Consider the following 23,272-nt stretch of genomic DNA (forward strand, 5'->3'; position numbering starts at 1 on the left):
AATTGAACTCGTTTCTATTGTAATATATACGAACAGCAACCATAGAGCAAATATTATCATGCGAATACTATGGAGTTTTATGGTTTTATCCTTCTGCTTTTAAGGTTTTAAGTATCCTTAAAAATGGTCAAGGTCAGGAGATATTGTGACCTAGAAATACACTTTCCAGTTGTGGATACAGGGAAGGAGGTTCCGGGGACTAAAAAATTTGGACAAAAAATGAGCAAAGTCTGTCACCTCCCTTTTCTGGAACCTCTCTGGATCCGTCCTTGCTTTCAAGAATGTCAACATGCAAAATATGTATTAAATATAATTTAGTCTTTTATTGCAGGTAAATTACAACATTTTACAATCAAACTTTGAAAATGTAACGCAATTACATTACTTTTACACGTGTTTTAAGGGTTTCTTTACATTAAAGTTATTTATGTTTTGGGGATGAAAATATATTAATCTGAAAAGAAACGAAAATTTCAAATAAACAAAAATTAGAAAAAAATTCTGAAAAACTCGTATCAAAACTGCACATGTTCCAAAAGCTACAGCTTGTAATGAAATAACACCGTTTCCGTCCTAGTGACCATATGGACTTATCTGAAATTTATTCAATTAATTCAGAAATTCAGGAATCAAAGTAAAAACCTTTTTTTTTATTAATAAAACTGGTAAAAACTTGTATATTTTACGTTTTAAATATAAAGAAGGCCAACTTATCGTGTTAAAAATCGCAGAATACGCTACAATGGTTTTATTTTTCTCCCTAATACATTGTATGTTGAACACAGTCAAGGGAGAACAAAAATGGAGGGAAAAGAAAATTAATTTAACGGTATTTTTTTGTAATTTTAACACTTACACCAAAAACTGTGATTTCTGGAAGATAATAACATAATTAAATTAAACAATGTGGAATACCTATACTTGTAAACGGGGATACCAACTCCTTCTCCCATGGCATGCAGAAGTGATACATGCAGGTCAAACAATGAAGATGATACATGACACTTATTAAAAAAAAATAAATAGAAAAAAATAAACAAAAAATAAACATGAATGACCAACCTTTTTAGTAATATTCCATTCAAACACATGTAAACAAACAGAAACTTTTAATTTGAATGGTGATAATCCCTGATTTATTGTTACTAGTGATTTCCGTGGGCCAGACGTGCGTTATGATCCGATTAAATTATTTTAATTTCAGGTGCACGTTATTATTCTATTTGTACTTTATTATTTCAACGGGTTAGTTCTTTGTTTGGTGTCCAAGGTTGACCGAGGAACAGCGTGAGTCAATGTAACGAATGATGTGCTTAATGCTTTGTTGCCAGAGAATGTCATTGTATTCATAAAGTTATAAATGTACATTTGTCCTCTGTATGTAGAACAACGTAGATTATACATAGACAATCTTCCAGATACTGGGGAAGATCGGATAACTATGACTTTATTTGGTAGCGCAATACTTGATAACACCAATAATTACATTTTATTCAGCACTCGGGTCGACCGTTTAGACTGATCCAAATACCTTTGGCATTTTTTTCATTTTGTGATATCCCCTCTCGACGAGTCAAGAGTTGTATAGTAATCCTCGTTTCCGTCCATCACATTTCGGGTTTCCAAATAACAGTTTAACAATTTCTAGACAACTATAAAACCATCTAATTTAACATATAAATCTAAATGAGTCATTTTACTGTGGAGACAGAAACGATTTCTTTGACTTTCCAGAATGTGCCACTTAATGGATGCCCCCAACCCCGCGTTGGAAGACCGGCAGCGACGAATCCAGAGAGAAGGGGGTTCCGGGGTTGACACCACCTTGTTTGTTTTTTTGTTAATTTCGTGCAAACTTAAAATGAGCAAATAGCCTGGAAGCCCCCTTTTAAAAACACTGGATCCACCCAGTGATCGGTTATGGTATAATATAGCTAGGAGTCTTGATTTCAATTGCACGTTTTTGTTCCATTCCCTATTTCCAACAGTGCTTAGAGGTTATCTGACAAGCTATTTACGGACTTGGTGTCAACCTTAAGTTGAAGTATGGAGGAATGGAATTCCTATTCCCAACGTTGTGGGTAATGCTCGAAGCCGAAATAAATATGAAATTCAGGGTGAACAAGTTTAGCCTCTGAAGACAGGGCTATATAAAATACTCCCTAGTGTAAGAGACATGGCACTGCTTATACAATCATGCTGTGTTTCCCAATACAATCTTTTAGCCCCGTGCAGGTCCGGGTGTTAAAAGAATAGGCCTGCAGCAGCGCTAAGCTTGTCGTAAAAGGCGACTAAATAGTGCTCAGAAACCTAGCCGGGGGTTAGGCGCTCTGCCCACAGAGCAACTGGGATGTGTGCCCCAGGTGGTGGAATGGGGTACCCTTGGCATTTTACATGCTGGGGCTGTCAGGCTATAATACGGAAAACCTGACCGCAAACCATAGTGGTGCTCCGTGTTGGGAAAGATGTTCCTTGCACGTTAAAGAACCCTGCTGTGGTATTCGATGGGAGTAGGAACCTTTGCACTCCGCCACAGGAGGCTAAATTGCCCGACCCTACCCATCTCTCCCTTTTTCTAGTGGCAATCAAAATTTGTGGACCCTATTATCCTTGTGTCCCATGCCTTTTTTCATTTCATCTTCATTTCATGTTCATTTCATGTTCATTTTATCATCCATTTCATGTTCATCGTCTGAGTATGGCTGAAATATTGCTGCTCGGACGTTAAACCCCAACAATAAATCAATCAATCAACCAATACAATCTTTTAAGGCGAAAACCCAAACGATGGCACACAGTCACCAATTGGAATTCACAACCAGATACTTATCAAATACTTACGTCGCATAATGATGTGTATATAATGAAGAGGTGGAGTGTTTTACATGATATTGAGCACAGGAAAACTGATGGACATTGAACCTTGATTAAATAACTGTAAGAACTTGGAAGATTAAATCAAATTTAAAAATCTGGAGTATTATTTGTCGATTCAGTTACTGTCTACATGCATTGACTGACCTGAACAAAAAGTAAATAAAATGTCAATTATACTGTTGGTAATTTGATACAATATTCGAAGGACAAACATCTAATAGAATATGGAAAGCTGTGTATACCTTGTCCACAAACAGGGCTGACTGAAGTAGAAATGAAACAGGCAAATCAGTATTTAAAACAGTTTTACTACACATATTATCTATAGCATACCATACTGTGCAAGACTTGAACATATTGAAAAATGAATGTTTTCACCCTTAATGGTGATTTAAACCAAACTTTTTAAATGCACGAAGGAGGAGGTATGAAAAGCTCTATGTGTGCCCACTTTAGAGAAACCTATAAAGGATAGTTGACAAAAGTTTCAATCTGAATTGAAAGTTTGTTATGATAATAAAGTCAAAAGGTTTTCAACAAATGATTTACCTTGGGCACTCATTTTTCCAATTATTTGGTCATTAAAAAAAACATATTTGATAAAGATAACAAAACCAGTTTGTCCAGTTATTTGATAATCTGTTGAAGACTTTTTAATACATACAATGACAATATACATTTCCTGTGTATTTGAACTTAGTGGTCCAAAATATGACTTACTCTACCATAACCTTTAATATAGCTTGGTCATGCCAATGGTATTATGTAATTTTAAATACAACAAAGACAACTTCCCATTTCATCTGTTCTTAACTAAGTGGTCAAAAATAGGGCTTACTTTACCCCATCCTTTCATATAGTTTTTAATTCATTGCTGGATGATGTCAATGGTATTATGTTATTTTAAATACAACAAAGACAACTTCCCATTTCATCTGTTCTCAACTAAGTGGTCAAAAATAGGGCTTACTTTACCCCATCCTTTCATATAGTTTTTAATTCATTGCTGGATGATGTCAATGGTATTATGTTATTTTAAATACAACAAAGACAACTTCCCATTTCATCTGTTCTCAACTAAGTGGTCAAAAATAGGGCTTACTTTATCCCATCCTTTCATATAGTTTTTAATTCATTGCTGGATGATGTCAATGGTATTATGTTATTTTAAATACAACAAAGACAACTTCCCATTTCATCTGTTCTCAACTAAGTGGTCAAAAATAGGGCTTACTTTACCCCATCCTTTCATATAGTTTTTAATTCATTGCTGGATGATGTCAATGGTATTATGTTATTTTAAATACAACAAAGACAACTTCCCATTTCATCTGTTCTCAACTAAGTGGTCAAAAATAGGGCTTACTTTATCCCATCCTTTCATATAGTTTTTAATTCATTGCTGGATGATGTCAATGATATTATGTAATTACTTTATCTGTTGTTAGTAACATTGCTCAGTGAGACCTTCATTTAAATAAAATTCATCTGTTAGAGAGTACAGGTCATTTAAATTATCTTCAAAACTCAAAAATAAAAAAATAAGCTGATTAAAAAACTCTGGTACATTTAAAAATTCCATATCAACAGTCATTAGCAATGATATTCTAAAGAAAGTTTAATTTATATCAGAATTAGATTAATAAAAAACTTGTTTACAGACTGTCTGATAAATTCTGAATATGAAAATTGGAACAATTATTACATAATGATATTTTACAATTTGATGGGTCATGTGACATTCATGCAATACACAATAGTATGCAAAGTAATTAATTTCTTTTTAATGACAGCTACACCAAAACCAATATAATGAAATCTTTTTCTTTATTATAAATCCTTTAGAAAGTGAGCACTTGAAATAAAATATGAATATATAAATGAGATTTGAATGAACAGTAACACCAAAGCCTTGTCATCAGTGGTAATAACATAACAAAAAAACATTGGTAAAAAAGAACTCAAGGAACTGGGATGTCATCATCTATCCAAGTGTCATAACAATAATATGAATAAACTATCTTAAATGTAATTTGATACATTTACTTTGTATTTTGTTGAAGAATAAAAACTTAACAAACAGACATACAGACAACAAATCAACTTGTAAATACTTAAGAGCTTGTTAAGAGGGCATGTGGAGTTGAGAAAATTGTCCTTCAGATATGGACATTGAGTAAAATACTTCCTGAAGGAGCTATAAATGGTTCAGAAGACCAAAATAAGTAAAATGAAAATTAAAAATCAGATATACTAGATGCAAATTTCAGCAAGATAGTGGAAAAGGGGTTTCTGGTATGTGAATTTTCTACAATTCCATGAAGTAACACAAAAAAAACCAAGTGAGAAGCCTGACGAAGCAGCTCAGAGATTAACTGGGGTATGAATGCTTGCCTCAGGTTTCACTTGTCAATCACGACTATTTTCTTTAAGCTTAAAATAATCTATCAAGGATTCTCCATCTAACACCCAGAATGACTTAAATAAGCCAACTACTGACTTAATTTGTACAAAACTGGGAAATACATGTAGGTACTCGGACTGATTAAATCAGAATGTGTATTACATCACATTATGAAGCAATGTACTAGAAATTTATTTTCATGATATTATAAATACCTAAACTATCTAAATTAACTTGACAATAATGCCTGTATTGAGTAATGGAAAACAGTTTTATGGGTCTCTTAATATGAAAATGCTACAGGTATACAATAAATTAGTAAGAGTGACAAGACATTTATGATGAGTTTACAATGAATACAAAGGCAAGAAAAATATGAACACAAAAAAGAAAATTGAAATGCAAGTATATTTAGACATGAAGAGAATTTTTTTTATCTTAGATATATCATCTGTGTACAAGTAAGTAAACATACCAATTTATAAAATGGAAAAAAATAGATATCCTATTCTTAAAGACTAAATTAATTACCAATATTAGAAATTCTATACAATTTGAATTTCATTGGAAAATATAATTTAAAAATGATATTTCTGATTCTCATACTTCGTTTACGGCACCAATTATAACAAAATGTAAACATAACATGAACTAAACAAATAGAAAACACAAGTTATGTGAAGATTTCTCTGGTGATAAATATTGAGGCTTGATATCAGGGAAAAAACTCAAGTTTGTAGATTGGTAACAAACAATTACCCCTATTCATAGCTGTTAACCTTTAGAACAGTTGATGTGAGAGATTCTCTCCCACTGGTATTATCTTTACATAAAAACAAAATTTTGATGACAAAACTCAATAACTCAGTATTTTCCACAAAATATATAGTAATTTTAACAAAAAATCTCCCTCCAATTTCATGTGGGAGATTCCTAATTCGAGTCTCCATAATATTATTGGAGGTTTAACAGGTATGCCTATTTTCAAATAGAATATTGCACAGAATTTGAAAACTTTACAGACCTTGCATAGGTTTACGAAAGTATCAAATCTTTACATGCTTAAAACTGGAATTACGCTAAAAATTACCAGCTTTGTTTTAATTAAAATTTAACAAATTTTTCATATAAAACAGTCAAAACAAAAAATTGTTACAATAAATGCTACTAAGTTAAATATTTTGCAAAGATCTTCATATGCATTATGCTGCTTTCATAACACAAAAATTCATTTAGATTAGGTCAGAAAAATATTTTCAATCACACCAGGGCAAGATTTTTTCTTTCTATTTCTCTGTACAAAGTACCTGGACTGGGGATCAGAAAATGTATTCATTTTGTAGGAGGTGTAGGTCAGAATATTTTCTTTTCAACTTTTAAGGGCCAGAATATTTATTTCTAAAAACTGCCCCCCCCCAAAAAAAAAAAAAACAAAACAAAAAACAAATGCCTGTTCCAATAGTTTCTATTATCAATCATAGTCATGCCTAATTTGGCTGATAAGTACAAAGCAAGTAGAGCAATTTATTAAGCTAAACAACATCACAACATATAAACAATTATTTAACCCAGTTCTTCCAGTTGTAACTATTAAGTGTCAGCCCTTGTAAGAATCTGGCAGTGCGTGAAACATAGTATGAAAGAACCCAACCTTTCTGAAAGTTTAATTTGACTATTTGAACCATTTGGTATTTTTCAGAAAACCATACATACATCCTCAAATTGCTAAGGGCTGTTACATTTAAATCTACATGGGAAAGGTGGATGCTGATTTATTTTTCTCTTAGTGTGTGTGGGAGGGGAGGAATATTTTTTCCGTATATGTTGGTAGGCGTGAAATTTCATCTCTAGAAATCAATACAACTGGGGTTGGGAGTTTTTGATGCTCTGATTTCCAAAATTCAACACTACACATGCATTTTTCAATTTATTGATAATTTTTTTTTAATTTCATTTTTTTCAGGTAGTGGAGGTTGGCAATATATTTTTATATTGGAAGGGTGGGGAGTCTTTTACAAGTTGCGACCCCAACCCCCATGTAAATTTTAATGGAACAGTCCTTATCTACATAATCTATATATTTTTTTTATCTCCAAAGTGCAACCATTGAATGACAAGGTATAGTTTATATTCAACTGTTTCTGAATTAGAATGTAAATTTGATGGGTTTTTGACATGAATGAATCACCCTTCTGTCTAATTTTGACTGCAACTTAAATGCACTAGGCACAACAAAAATTAAGGAAACAAGAAGACAATGATATGGCAGCAGAGTTGATACTGATTCAACATTGGGTATAAAACAGACAAGGGAGCAACCATTTTAGTATCAGTATAAAACAGATAAGGGAGCAATCATTTTAGTATCAGTACAAAACAGATAAGGGAGCAACCATTTTAGTGTCAGGATAAAACAGATAAGGGAGCAATCATTTTAGTATCATATTTAGGCTATGATCAAATTTGTAAACAGAAATGAGCAAAATCACAAGTTAATATAAAGTATTTAAAGAATTGAAAAAAATCCACTAGAGAAAGTGGAATTATGTTTTATGGGGAAGAAACCATGTCTGACGGATGAGCCATCATTAAGTTTTAAAAGTCATAGGTAATAATGATAATATAAAGTCCAAACCAAAATAACAACCAAAAACAATCCAAACTTAAAAATTTGATCCTAACACCCTACCATGATTACTCCCTGAAATGTGCCATGATAAAATACTACATAAATGAACAGTTTAATTATAATTAAGCTTGCAATATGTCCCCTTAAGATTCCTGTCTGTAGAAATCCTTTTCTCCTGTAACATGGTACACTAAACTACAATGATCTATTTCCGTCATTCTATGAAAATTCGGAAAAAATGAAAAATGACAAAATATCTAAAAAGATAATGGCCCCATAGCACAATGTTAAATTACCCCTAATATGCCCCTAAAAATTGATGCAAGACTAGATCTTCAAAATAAAGAGATTTATCTCATTTGTTCTTTTTTTCTTCCGAACTGTTATCGCCACTTTCATTATCCTTAACATCGTCTTCATCTCCAACATCCTCATCATCTCCTTCATGATCTCTATCTTCTTCCTGTTTGCCATTTTCTGTAATGTCATCGTGTGTCACCATTTCAAATCCCTGTTCTTCGTTTTTCTCACCATCCATTTCCTGTGTTTCACTCTCGGTTTCTTCATTTTCAAGAGCCTTTTCCCGTCGTTTTCTTATTTCTTTTTTAACATCTTTGGCTTTTTTAGTATCACTTGGTCTTTTTATTTCATAAAATGGCTTGAAAGATTCTATAACTCCAACATCTTCTGTAAGATTTGGGAAAATCCATAAATGTATTTTCCCAAATGTTAAAAGCCAAACAACACAAAACAGTACCTGTTTCACTGTAAATAATACAAAAATAAAGATCATAAATGTTTTTTTTATAAGAACAATCAAATTTTTTTTATCATAAATTATTCTTATTTTAATAAGTATATGAAATAATAATACAATAATTCATTGGAAAGATTTAATGACCAAAATATGATCATGAGTGCCAAAGAAGAACTTGTTCCACGCACGACTTAAATCTTAATGCATTCTTGGCACAAGTGATCACATTTTGGTTATTCACGATAATCAATTGATTATCCCATTTTTTATATAGATTTCCTCCATTATTCATAGGTATTTTCAACATAAATAACTAAATTTTGTGAATGGAGGATTGATATTCGTTGTTGTGACATTCTGTAACATTTTGGCAGGAGAAAGTGCAAGAGTGATATTACCAAATTTATTTTACAGTTTGAATTATCGAAATTTTTTATGCTGGGTACATTCATTTAATCACTGCTATCTATATAATGAAAACTCAATTTGTCATTGAAGATGTATTTGACCCATCCAATACATGTGTAACTAAGTAAAAATGAAGATGGAAAATGCTGACAACAGCATTATAGCTCTTGCAAAATTTTAACTTTAAAATGCAGCCTGCATTGTGAGTCCAAAGACTTCCAAAAGACTGCTGAAACTATTCACATAAGACATACAAAGAACTACCAGTAATTAATGAAAACTGGTATCATAAATGATGATTCATATTTAAGGAGAACTGCAAACTTAACTACAAAAAAAAAGCAAGGCAAACATGAAGTTGAACATGTAGTATACAGACTCTCATACAGAAAGTTGATAGCAGACAGCAACAAAAATTATTAACTACATGTGCACAATCTATATAAAGCAACATACAAAATTTGAAATCAATCCATCCATGGGAAGCAGAAATAACTGAGACAAAATTTTGATAGATGGATGGAATGACCAATGTGAAGGCGATTCCAATCATTGAGTGGGGATATAATTTCAATTTCCTCTCCTTTAAAAAGTACAACTATCAAGAAATACTTACACACAACAAGGAATAATACAAAACCAACAAAGCTAGCGCCAACTAAACTAAGATAATATACACCAATTCTCATCTCATCAGGCCATAGAGGGAATAAACAGAATGCAACAGCTCCAATCACTAGAAAAAAAAAACATCAACATATGAGTTATAGTTATGCTTGTTTTCTAAACATTCTTTTTAGTAGGAATCTAAAAAAGTTTTTTTGTAAACATGCAGCTGCAATAGCATAAGATATATTGCCTGTCAACCCAAAGTTGGAAACAATTAAAAAAAGAAAGAGGGCATTTATATGACTTCAGGCTTTTACTATGGAAATTATTTAATGAGATATTATAAAAGCTTGAACTTCTATCATTTTCAAAGCAATTAAGTAAGCTACAGACAAATTCATTTTGATAGCCATTGTGATATGCAAGATGTGAAAATATCATAGTTGAGACAGAGTTGCTTCCCCTTGTACAAGCTACGTATTTATCAGGCTATTGGTCAGCATTTGTTCATTACTTGGTTACATATTCAAGGAAGATTTTCAGTTATATGTTCTAACAAGAAACAACAATAAAATTTGGTACCTATGGGCATTTGACCTCCTCTAATATATTTGGACTCCTATAATCCAGGTGTACAAGCATTAAGCTATGAATATTGCCCAAAAATATAAACTTTGTTGTAATAACATAAAAGTTGTTCATAACATAGTAAAATATATAAATATAATATGCCACAATTTTACATCATTTAGCAAAAACTGCTGAGAATTGTAAAATTTGTTGTTTTTGTCAGGATGCATTTACATCCAGAAAACTATGTCTACACCCGAGAAACATTTTTATACCTTCACATATAATAAAGTATGTAATAATGCATGTATTCACTGAATAATATGGTGGTTTCTTGGATGTAGACACCATTGCCTTGCCATAAAATATGACAAGACAGTGACCAAAAAGTACAGAATATCTGAATATTGGTAATCTTCAAGCAATTTTTTCTGTCTTTTCAATGCAAGAATTATCAGAAGTTTTTGTGTTTTCTTGTTTGTGATGAATTCAAAGTCTCAAAATTTACAATTAATCATTCAACACTTTCATGATTAAATCTCAGTTGAATTTTAGGCTAATAAGACCCTTTATCGCCCCTTCTCCTTTTGCATCCTATGGAAGCATGTTCATACTTACCCATTAAGAGCCCGATTAAAAATGTTTTTGCTGGTATAGGATCATAAATCCACACATAGATCTGAAATAAGGGAAGCATGTATTGTTAAAAATTAGAAAAAAAAAAATGAGCTACAGCCTTTTTCACTTTCCTCCCATAAACCATAGAAAAAAACATTATATGAGATACTTAATTAACTGAGACCTAAAAGGGTAGTTAAGGATGTTAAAACCCCCACTGTCAGAGGTGCACAATGGCATCACGCGATAAAGAATTTGTGATAGTTTTCTTCATAATCCATTCAGAGGAGTAGTGGATTGGAACTGGGAACAATGGAAGGAATCACTTTATACTGTAAAACCAGAAAATTTTTGTGTTGATTTTTCTCCATTTCTGCAATTAATCTATTTAGGCTTAGTGCCATTGTTCCTCATATTGTATAATGATGATCTTTGAAGAAAATATCAACAACCGTCTAAGTTTCATAGTACAGGTCTTATGGCAAAAATAAAACAACACAAACATTTCACGATTTACAGTGTCAATTTATTATTGGTAAACCTTAAGCCGGGCAATCTAATTAAAATTAGACCTATCAATGGTTCCATTCAGACAATGCTTGAAGGAACTAACAACTCTCCATTCTACTTTCTGTTCAGATGACCTTTTCAGAATCATAGGGTTTTCCCCCTTGAATAATGCTTTCAAAATCATGAAAATTGAAATCCGATTGGTTGATCAGAAAGGCCATCAGAACAGAATTGAGAGGAATAATTCTAATTAGATTATAAGCAGGTTGATCACACAGTGACATGGCTTTCAAGTATTGATGACTTTACTGTATGTCTTCCATGTTTTCTGTATGAAAGGCTAATTTTACATACTTTGAAAGTACTAATATTTGTGGGGTACCAATTTTCGTGGTTTTCATGGGTAGGCCAAACAACAAAATTTGGTATGTAATGGAAAAGAGATTAACATAGATATCTATACTGAAAACCTCTAATCCACAAATTCAAGAATCCACTTGTGTTTTTCGTTTCCGCGTTATGAATTTTTTTACTTAAAAAGAAAGGGGGATTTTCATGTTTTTGGAAAAAAACTCGAAAACACTTTCACTAACTTTTATGAAACTTTGGTGAATTGTTCATATCTCCTTTCGATTTTTATAAATTTCAGATTTTTCGTTTCCGTATTATGAATTTTTTACTTAAAAAAGAGGATTTTCAAGTTTTCGGACAATAATTCAAAAACACTTTCACCTACTTTTATGAAACTTTGGTGAATTGTTCATATCTATTGACATAAGCTCCCTTTCGATTTTTATAAATTTCAGATTTTTTGTTTTGGTGTAATGAATTTTTATACTTTAAAAAAAAAAAAGGCGGAAAGGTATTTGGTAACTTTGTCAGAAAAGTGTGTTTTGAACAAGATAGAAATGTATGGATGAAAATCAAGACAACAAACTTCATTAAACTTCAGGTAGCCTTGATAGTACCAAATTTTTTGTGCAATTTTTATTTACTTTTTTTTTTGGGGGGGGGAGGGTATTTGACAGGGCTCACAGTATTTCTAGTTGATCATCTAAATTCATTAAAAGCATAAGGACAAGTTAAAAGGGCAACAGGCGTATCATGCGCTTAAAGCGCAGCTCTTCATTAAGACAAGTTACTGATGAATACAGGAGGTTTTTAAGACAGGTTATTGTTGAATACAGGTGGTTGCTAAGACAGGTTTAAATTATATCATATTTTATTATATCAAAATTTACAGTATTACAAATTTCTGAGGCTTTATTCCTAGTATTGCACATGGTGGAACCTCTTGGTGATGGATTTGACTTCCTATTTCGATAGTTTTGATTTTGTGCACTTCTTACAATCAATTTTTTATTTGGATCTTCCTATGTATTTGATTTTCAAGCTGCTGATGAGAGGTTACACCTTGAAACACATGAACAGCACTTCAAATTGCAAGATAAATATAATTGGTATTTTTTGTATTCTGTAACCATTGATTGGCTCTGTTTTCAAACTTTCAAAAACAAATATAATTTCTATCCAATTCATCAATATACTTACATGTTCTCCATCAAGGAAAACTTGATCCTCATGCATGTTTAACTTTAATTTTCTTTCTTTTTTCTTCTTTTCTTTTTCTTCTTTCTTTTCATCTTCCTTTTTAAATTGAATGATACAAAAAAAATGTTATTTAAAAGCTGAGCAAAGATATAGTAAAAAGCAAGTATAAGTCTTTATTTAAGACCTACAAAACAGATAAAATGATGGGTTCATTCAACAAGTATTTGTTCAGGACAGTGTCAGTCTATGATATATTACAATAGCAAATAGGTAAAAAAATGTAAAAAGTTGTGCAAGACTGGATTAACTGTTACAAAAATCAATTTAGTGTAATATTAGTACTTATATCATACTGATTTAGAGAAATTTAACTGATTTATGAATCTGAATTAAGATATGTCATTCAACCATCTCATTTTTAAACAAAAATTTAAGTTTTGCAAGAATTTACTACTGTAGTTTGAGCCATTATAAAGATCTGCATTACCAAAGCACATGTATTTACCTTTTTCTCTTTCTTTCCATCTTCATTCTTTGTCTCACTCTCTTGTCCATCTGTCACTGCTTTTTTCTTGTCTTTTTTTGACTTTTTGTCCTGTATTATACAAGGAAAATCACAAAATTAAATCTTTATGTGATAAAAAAACTCCCTTCCCTAATTTCTATTTTTACATCACAAGACAGTTGTGAAAAAAGAGCTTTCCTATTTCTAGAGAAATTATGTACAGTTGGGTACTTGAAAAAAAATTGCATGTGACAGGTGAAATGGAAGAGAATATGAAATTCCAAAGTTTTCCCTTGTTATGAAAAACTTGTTATTGTCAACTTGAAAGAGAAAATTCACACCTAAAATGATCAGATATGTTAAATACATCGATAATTAAAACACTAGTACCCAGTATGTCTTTTTTACATCGATTATATGCAAAAAATTAGCATTCGGTTCATGTTGAGGTATTTTTTTTTCAAGGGTTAGGAGTGGCAATTTCTCACCTAATTGGATTTAGAAAAATTCAAATATTCATAACTTCAGACACTGAAAAATATGTCAACTATGATTTTTTGGTGGGGTAGGGGTACATGTTGTCCCAGGAAGACTTAGACTCTCAAACAATTCAGTCACAAAAATCTTGTCTTTTTGGCCCAGTGGGGTACAAATATAGACTCATACTGAAAAAAGAATCAGAATATTCTTTGGCGACAAATTGATTCCGTAATGAGAGGTATTAAGGTACCTGAAAATCACCACGAAATTGATGAGAGAGGGGTGCACGGTGGACCCTCACCGACTATGGAGAATATCTTAAAACAAGTCTGGTGAATTCAATCATCCAATACCAATACATGCAGATTTACACTGACACAATTTACTAAGCCAACTGAAAAATTGGATGTTGATGAAATCGGAAGTATTAAAACATGGTGTAATAAATGAAACATAACAGTAAAATCTGGATTTGAAACATCACATTTCAGATTTAAATTGGGAAAAAATCATGTCTGTTTACAAACTCATATGTTTAAAAGACCAGCTCAATTCTGTTTGAATACCTCCTCTATAGCTTCAGCTTCTTTTTTCTTCTTCTTTGTTTTGTCACTTTTATCTTTCTTTCTCTCCACTTTCACCGCTCTGTGAAACAAACCTTTCTGGAGAAAACTACAAGAAAAGTGAAAAATTGCTTGTATAAAAGAAATAAGCCTTGTAAAAAGTGTTGTTGTAAACACTAGCCAACACAATCACACTCCATCATACTACAAAGATCTACAGTTTGAATTACAAAGAAACATTTTCTTAACTAGCCAGAAAATTAAGGTGCTGCATCTGTCTTTCTTCCGGTTAAATCTGTATTAACAGAAGTTCAAATCTAATTTCAGGAGCTGAAGACCCTGTAGTCCTTTTCACAATAAATCGTAAGCTTAAAATTAGTTGTAAGTTTTGGCGTCCTAAAAGATCAAAGAATTGTTATGTTTTAACTTACGACTGATTTTACACTTACAGTTTTATGTGAAATGGACCACTGGACTTTTCCAAATTTCAAATCAATGGATAACTTTAGGAAACAAAAAAAGTCCTTCATAAAGCATCAATAAATTGTAAGGTTCAGGACCTAGGCAGATGAAATTTCAAATTTTCTAGGTTAAATAGTTATGGTCCTAGATCTCAGACCTACAATAATTTGAACCCCAGATTAATATATTTACCTCACTCGAGGTTACCCTAGACCAATTTAGCATGGCGCTGCACCAGGTCTTCATATTCTAGCATCACACTGCCCTTATCATTAATTTTACAATGTGCTCCCAGTTGGCAAAATCCAACTTATTTTTTTCAAAATAAATTTATTATTTTTTTTAACTGATTGACGAATGAATATTTACATTTGTTGTGTTGGCCCACATTTATGATATTTTACTAGGGTGAATGCTGTTTAATGCAGATATAAGCAAATAAACTGCCCCCATGACAAGATGGGGTGCCTCCAATATGAACTTTTGCTGAAAAATCCATATTTGAAAAAAAAGTGATACTTGTGATTAGTTAAAAATGACTTACTAATTCATCAAGCTAACACAAGATTTCCTGTCAGTGATCTGTATCTCACCAGTACTATTTTTTGCCCATTTTGAATCCAACAAGGCATCAACCGCATCCTTAGCTACAAAGGTAATACATCTGATTTAGCAACATGATCATTCAATTATTATTGCAGATTGTCAAAAAAGGTTCATAATTCTTTGACATTATAAGTAGTCATAAAACAGCTTATGAAAAAAATGAATAATACTATCTCTAATTTTTAATTGATTTTTATACTTCCTGACCGATATTAGAAACGTATTTTTTGTCTTTAGAGGCATTCAAGTGCTCAGATGCTAATTAGCCGAAATGGAAAGGGGCAATTTGCTGTTGTGTGATTGTATCACATTGTCTACAACACCTTATTGGTCGAAATTTGACGTTATGATGTTTCTAATGTTGTTCATGTTGTCATAGATGATAGCTAAAATTTCTACCATGACACAAATGCTGAATAAAGCCTAAGATTTTGTTTTGGAAAATTACCGGTAAGAGAAACAGAGTCTACAACTTAAGCTCGTTTTTTTTTTTTAAATTTCTCACATCTCAAGGAATTTCCATAATCAACTTGCTACAATGTATCTTTGTTAATTCTATATCAAAAGATGAGAAATTCAGAGGTGTTGTAAAATGCTCAGAGGAATTACTTAGATTTCGTCTAGCAAATGTTTGTAACTTTTCAGTTAGTTCATACAAAATAAGAAAGTCCTTAAAAGAATATTTCAGCCTAGATTTTTTTTCTTAACTAATCTAATATGACCTTTGTCCCCTTCCTTACCCACAAAGCTCTTGACTTCCTCTCCCATGGCCACAAACTTAGCATCCCTGATAGGAACATTGAATCGTAGATGCTTAGCCACAGCATACTCTTCTTTCGTACACTTGTTGGCATCATCAGACTGAAAAATACATAAAACAAAGCTTCATCAAATACTGGTCTCCTACCGATATCCTACTGATATCTTACTGGTATCCTACTGATATCCTACTGGTGTATTTTCTTTGTTATATCCTGAGTTAAATCACACAACAAAATCCACAAAATCAGGATACAATTAAACTACCTGGGAAAGAAGACATTATACAGAACTAAAACAAAAATTTAAAGATCACACTTCATAGATTTTGGGTTATGAAATCATTATCTCAGCCATACTAAGTTTTGAAGAAACAAATCATTACCATGCCATACCTATGAATCTTTTGAATGTTAAAAGAGGGAGATCTACCTCTATTCAGCTTTTCTAAGAGGCAGATTTAGTGTGACAACTTTTTTGGCAGAAAAAAAAGGATGATTTTGCTAGAAATCCACTTACAAGGACAAGAGAAAGATATAAAATCTAAATGATAATCTTGTTAATCTACTAAGGATTTCTAAGAAAAATTTGGGTACATTGTAATTAGTACAACAAAAGGATTAATTATTTCTTGATTGTTACATAAACATTGTATTATATCAATGTAATAAGCCATTTAGAATATAACTAGGCCAAATTTCTCCTAAAAGGTAGATTTTGGGAGGAGAAATTCATGAAAGTGGGGGAATTGAGTCTCCCACGTGGGAGACTTTCTCAAAGAGAGAGGTTAACCCAAAAGATGGAGTCACCCTCCTAAAGAGGGAGGGTTTACGGGTATGCTGTGCTTCCATCATATATTGGTCAGCCTATTAATATCTTCAATATATGTGTGAACACTATAAAAAGTTATTTAACTAGGGTGTGGGTTACAAATTACCTAAAGTACATGTATGTATGGCTAACTTTGATTAGTAAAATCAAATTTGTTCATAACACTAGATGCATACATGTATCTGTATGATATTAATAAGCAATGTGCAAAGTATGAACAATACTGATTAAGCACTTATTAAGTTACAGATCACACAAAGCAGGTATTGTCAACAACATAAAGTGATAAAAAATGGCTTTGTAAGTTCAACATGCTAAACATAGAAATATTTATCAAAATTCTTCATTTAAATAAGTGGTGCACATCTTCCATATGTACATGTATATAAACATTGTGCAGAGGTGGAATGATATTTCAAAACTTTTTAATAAGAAAGTGTGACTTGTTTGAGTTGAGAAGGTAAAAAAATAACAGCAACCGCCATGATGACGACAGCTTAATAACATAATACAAGTGCTATATTTGTTGTCATTTGAAAAAAAAAAGAACCATCAATGGACCCTTTACATGGAAACCTAGGGTTAAAATGGATGCCTGATTGTATAATCACTGACAATGTACATGCACATGTGAATAAAGTAATGTAAAATGAAAAACAGAATGTGCACTCATACTTTTATTCCATAATTAAATCACATACATAAACCTAACATTTATTACTTGATGTAGCCCCTTAATAGGATTTTGAAATCTATACATCCTGTTACATTTACAAAATTATGAACATTGTCTTATTAATGCCAGAAGAAAATGTTGAAACATAGTTGTGAAATCTTGTGTACACTGTACATATATACATTACCATAAAACAAGTTTTTTATTAGACAAGTTGATACAATCAAAGGCATTCGAAGAGTAAAAAAATATACATTATTGGTATGAAAGGAAAATAAAACAATTTATAATCATACCGATAGGCAAGGGGTTCAGGCAAGGATTACTCACTGATTTAGCTAGCGCTCGACATTTTCGCCATTTACCAAAGGATTTCATAAATGATGACAATCTTCACCCAGCCTTACGCTCTGACAAGTTTATGACCCCAAGCTTGGTAATTACCTGGTCAACCAGGTGTGAAATACATTTTATTGTTGTTAACCTGGCATCCCTGATATTGCACGCATAATAATCCTTTAAAATAACAATTTATCAATCGTTTGATCGTTAGGACCACAACAAAAGATAATCCCAGGGTTCTCACTCATTACTTTAACCCCATCACACCCTTAACTAAGCAGAACTGTGCTAAAAACAAGATTCAAAATGCTGAAGCACTGTTGTTTGAAAGGGACAAAATTTGAAATGCAACAGATCACTAAAGGAATTGCTTCAAGATAGACTGACTTGTTCTCATGATTTAAAAATTGGTTTATTCATTTCTATTTACCAGGGTATTTCATAACTTGACCACATCTTAATTTAAAAAATAATTTTAAATACATTTTAAGCAAAATCGACATAACATTTAGACACTATTAATACATGCCAACCCTACCGCTTTAGGCAGTAGTCTATCGATTTTCTGGTGTTTCTACCATCTACTGACTTCAGAAACTTTTCTATCTATTTCAAAAATGATTACCAATTTTTTTTTCATCTTTATTAATTCAACTCTATGTTATGATCGAGTCCATAATGTGATGACTTTGCCATTACTGGGTGAGTTTAAAAAAAGGGAGTGAAACGCATGTCCGACATAGTATATACCCTGACCTTTTCATTGGCTAGTTAAATACATATGCACCAATTAAAAAGTTTATTGGTGTGCTAGATTTTGAACTTGGGAAAATCCCTGATACAATACAAAGATGGGGGATGAAGCCCCAGAAATGGAAGTCCAAGTTATGAAGCGTTATGACCATATATTCAAGTCCTCATGGACCGATAAATTCCCCTTCATAAAGGCCTCACGTAAAGGAAACATGTATGTCTTTTGTGAATACCGTCAGACAGACGTAACAAAATGTGCCCAGGATGCAGCATTTTGCTTCAAGGATAAAAAAAATTCTCGGGGAGGGGGGGTTTGCAGATTAGCAATGACCCATTACTTTTAAAAATCAAAGTGCTGTTAGCATGAGAGGCCTTAGATTCCAGTGAAAACAGTACTATTCACACAATTTCACATGCCCCAAAGACTACATGATGTAAAACAGAACTTAATTAATTTGGATTTCCCATATAATTTAAAACTGCTTTATTCTTAAATGTTTAAACTGAATGTTAATACAGATTTCAGAGATAAATGTATGTATACCTTAACACTTTTGTAATAGTTCATGTGGGAGATTCTCCCTTATCAACAATGTCTCATGGGAGATTTTAATGTAAAAGCAATTTTTGTATTTTGTACAGAAAACATAGGTAATTTTAGCCAAAACTTACCACAAATCTTACATTTTGATGTGGGAGATTCTAAATCTTTTATTGTTCCCCCTAATGTGGGAGGGTTAGCAGGTATGGATATGATCTGTTGACGAATAGTTAAAAAATATCATATTTCAAACACACACATTTTACTTAATTTTACATAAAACCTGTCCAAAAAATAATTTGCATTTATTCAAAAACTCTTCTTCAGAAAATAATTTCCTAGATAGATTAGATGCTTTTAATCCATTTGAATTTTCCTCCAATTTTACCAGATTAAAATTACAGCTCTTCAATTATTGTTTATCAATTATGAAATACCTAACATAGTAATTTCAAGACCAAAATTTGAAAAAGAAGTTCCTCAATTCTTCATTTGTTTTAAAGTCTAGATCTTAATTCAATTTGCAACAATAATAGAATATTATTAAGCTGAATGATTGCCTGAAAGAGTAATCAACGGAATTAAGATTCTAGTGGAAATCAAAAGAATGTAATCCAGGGACAAAGACCAGATATGGAAAACAGACGAACACAACAAAGAACATAAAGTAACAAAACTAATACATACAAAGTGAAAAGAGTAAATGAACAACTCAGACTCCATTAAAAACCGGGAGCATCGACCACGTGCACTGTTAGGGTAAGTGTCCTCTGCTTTTCAAGAAACAGCTGCCAAGTTGCCAAATAAAGATCAATCCCAGGTGGACAAAAGAGGAAAGGAAAACTATGACACGTCCAACAAATCAGTTTTCATGGTGCAGATGGATACACCATAACGATCCACAAGTTCATGATGACAACCATAAAACTTCTGTAGTGATGATTTCAATCTTGAAGCAATATAACCCTGTTCCAGAAGCAGAATTGTAAGAAGTCTAGCGTGATATAAAAAGTCTGTGTAGTTAAGGCAAGTTCTTGGATAACCTACAAGTTGTGATATGAAAACTCCATATGCAGGTGCTGAAGGGATGTTGCTACAGAACATAATTAATGATTTTGGAAGAAATTTAATTGATATAAAAGGAATTATATAGGGACTATATTCTGTGAATTGTTAAAAAAAACTAAGATAGTTTCTGACAAAAACTGGCAACATAAGGTATTTTTGATCCTGAAGGATCAAAATCCTTAAAATGGCCTGTAATCCACTGAATTGGCCAATTCAGGTGGCCGAGTAAGGGGCCATAGTTTCTTCTGAAAAAAATTAATCTTAGTCCATACTGATCTCCGAAGCGGACTAAGTCTCATACTGGTTTTATATCAATTCAGTGCAGTGCTATTGTCTACTTAGTCTCTGAACTACTAGCCAAGAATTAACAGCCAGTAAGTACAAGGTAATTCTCACTAATGAATTTTCAGTAATATCCTTTTTCAAAAAGTTCTTGCGTAAACCACAAAATTAAATTCCCAAGAGTATTGGTCAAATGAGATACCACTCAAAGGTTTTTAATTACAAATGTACACTGTAAGAATAAATCAATTTAAAGAGCAAAAATTGCATCTGTCATAATTCAGATAATCATGACGTTGATTGATCGAGTCATTTTGTAATTCTGATGTGGTCAAGAAAAATCAAAATTAGCACTAGGCAAGTGAAATTTTGCTTGGGAGAAGTTATTCCTCCGTCTGAATACATACGTATTCGAGAGAAAAAATGTGGACTTTCCATATGTCTTGCACTATCAATTCAACAGATCAAGTAATCTGTCGTCACTACATATTACCGACCACAAAAAGAAGGCGGTTGTAAGATCAACAGGTAAAAAGGGACCGAGGAATAAGCTCTCGTTCGTTTTTTACTATTATAGAGGTACAAATCGTTTACCTGGTCGTTTTTACGGCGGTTTTTTCTTCTATCTGCCATGTTTACAATTTTTACGTATGAAAACCTAAAAGGTGGATGACAAATCCGAACTCATAACTAGTTAAATCAAGTTGATCCCGGTCTTGTCGTTTAAAAAATGTTGCATGATATTTTAAACTCCCAATACACGGCAAATGATTGGTAGAGCGATAGACGACCTTGAATTCGGCATAGATCAGGAAAATTCATTCGGATACTGTAAATCCTTGTCGAAAGAGTAATTAAGGGAACCAAGGTTATAGCGGTAATCAAAAGAATGTAATCCAGGGACAAAGACTAGACATGGAAAACAGACATACACAACAAAGAACATAAAGCAACTAAAATCATACATACAAAGTAACAAAAGTAAATGAGCAACTCGGACTCCACTAAAAACTGGGAGCATGGACCAGGTGCACCGGTAGGGTAAGCGTCCTCGAAATAAATGAATAGTGGATAAATTCCAGATTCATGTCGACAAAACATAAGTTGAAACTCTGTTTTGTATACTGACATTATCAGAAATTGCCAGGAAGCGGAACATGGAAGTATCTATATGTCATACTACCACGGATGATCAGAATGACTTTTATGAGAAATATTTCATAGGCTGTTTCAACAACAGGTTGAGCATTTAGTTAGAATGATAAACCGGTACAATCTTTTTTATTTCTAGCCTGATTTCAATAATTCCATTCTTACTTGTTCGCCATAATACTGACCTATTCTATACTGACATTTTTTTTAATAATGAGAAATGTATTTCCAAGAAAGCTTATCCTTTGATTGATTGTTAATATATTTCCTTGTGTTATGCCATGGACAGTATCATATAGTCCCTGACTATCTATTCTCTGAATAATTTTAACCGATGAGGAAAATGAAAAGTGCTGGGAAATAAAAATTATATGCCATGAACGAAAATCAAATCTAAAATAACAATACACTATAAGTAGTTATGTAGCCTATTGCTTTACGCTCTGGTTTAATAAGTTTCACCATTCCAGCCTTGCTATTCACAAGGGGTGGAAAAAAAATTTACAGTACCACCGCTTACATATGTATGTATGATGCTGAAAAGTATAATGCTAAAAAGAGGAGGCCCAATTTATAGGTAATTTAAGAATACCTCTAATTTAGCTTTCCAGTCAAGAAAATTTCGCCTATTCTTTTCATCCTCAGTTTCTTCGACAGGTTGTTCGTCGTCTTCATCTTTTGAATCACATGCAGCACTGAGCGTGCACGGCATTTGTTCTTCCAAAACTTCCATGGGGACAACATTGCCATAATCGAAATTTTCATTCTTAAAAAAATTCCCATCGTACTTAGTATTTACATCTGTATTTTCCACAGACTCGTCTACATTTTCACCGGATTCATCAAAATTTTCCTCGTCAATTATATCTTCGTTATTTTCATTAACATCGTCTTCATCAATCTCATCATCGGATGAAAAATCGTTGATAATAAAATGTGGCTTAATAACCACTTTTGGTGCAAGTGGAATTCCCAGTGGTTTCTTTGGCATTTTCTTCAAATTTGTAATGATCACTTGAAATACTTACCATGATTATAACTTCCTTATCGAGGTTGTAGAGTTAGCCCTTAGGGAAATATGTGTACACCAGACAAACCGGTAAAGCATTATAACGTGTCATTCGTCCATTGAAACAAATCTTGGAAGGTACATACACTATGAATCTATAATGATTTACACATTAAATGTAATAGTTATTCCTTGGTTGTGAATATATACTAATAGTATTTGGCCTTAATGTCGATATAATATTTCAAATGCCCAGGGTATACATTACTAAATTAGGTAATAGATAGTCCCTGGATATAACCCTTGAGTA

General features: G+C 32.4%; 1 protein-coding gene across 2 annotated transcripts; it reads right to left on the bottom strand.

Annotated features, from left to right (window-relative positions):
- Nucleotides 1-4,687: 4,687 nt before the first annotated feature.
- LOC148601275 (translocation protein SEC62-like) lies at nt 4,688-22,982 on the bottom strand. 2 transcript variants are annotated; one of them, XM_088554540.1, is made up of 9 exons: nt 21,396-21,502; nt 16,290-16,410; nt 15,488-15,590; nt 14,485-14,590; nt 13,439-13,528; nt 12,934-13,029; nt 10,873-10,933; nt 9,692-9,811; nt 4,688-8,675 (listed from the first exon to the last, which is right to left on the bottom strand). In XM_088554540.1, exons 1-9 carry the CDS (start codon nt 21,432-21,434, stop codon nt 8,266-8,268), a joined length of 1,146 nt encoding a protein of 381 aa, XP_088410666.1. In that variant the 5' UTR covers nt 21,435-21,502; the 3' UTR covers nt 4,688-8,265. The 2 variants fall into 2 exon arrangements, with proteins under 2 accessions (XP_088410666.1, XP_088410665.1); XM_088554539.1 differs by lacking the exon at nt 21,396-21,502 and adding an exon at nt 22,546-22,982 and having other exon boundaries at nt 5,756-8,675.
- Nucleotides 22,983-23,272: the final 290 nt, after the last annotated feature.

Source organism: Perna viridis, chromosome 12, assembly GCF_037379345.1.
Source record: "Perna viridis isolate PV_CMFRI_1.1 ecotype Kerala chromosome 12, ASM3737934v1, whole genome shotgun sequence".
Classification (NCBI taxonomy): Eukaryota; Metazoa; Mollusca; class Bivalvia; order Mytilida; family Mytilidae; genus Perna; species Perna viridis.

What these genes read in the sequence shown, in the direction of transcription:
- LOC148601275 (XM_088554539.1), bottom strand. Translation starts at nt 22,944, where the DNA reads ATGCCAAAGAAACCACTGGGAATTCCACTTGCACCAAAAGTGGTTATT. An exon ending in GGAAGTCAAGAGCTTTGTGG is followed by an intron (nt 15,591 to 16,289) that starts GTAAGGAAGGGG and finishes TTACCTTTGTAG; the next exon opens with CTAAGGATGCGGTTGATGCC. An exon ending in TTTTCCTTGATGGAGAACAT is followed by an intron (nt 10,934 to 12,933) that starts GTAAGTATATTG and finishes CCCTTATTTCAG; the next exon opens with ATCTATGTGTGGATTTATGA.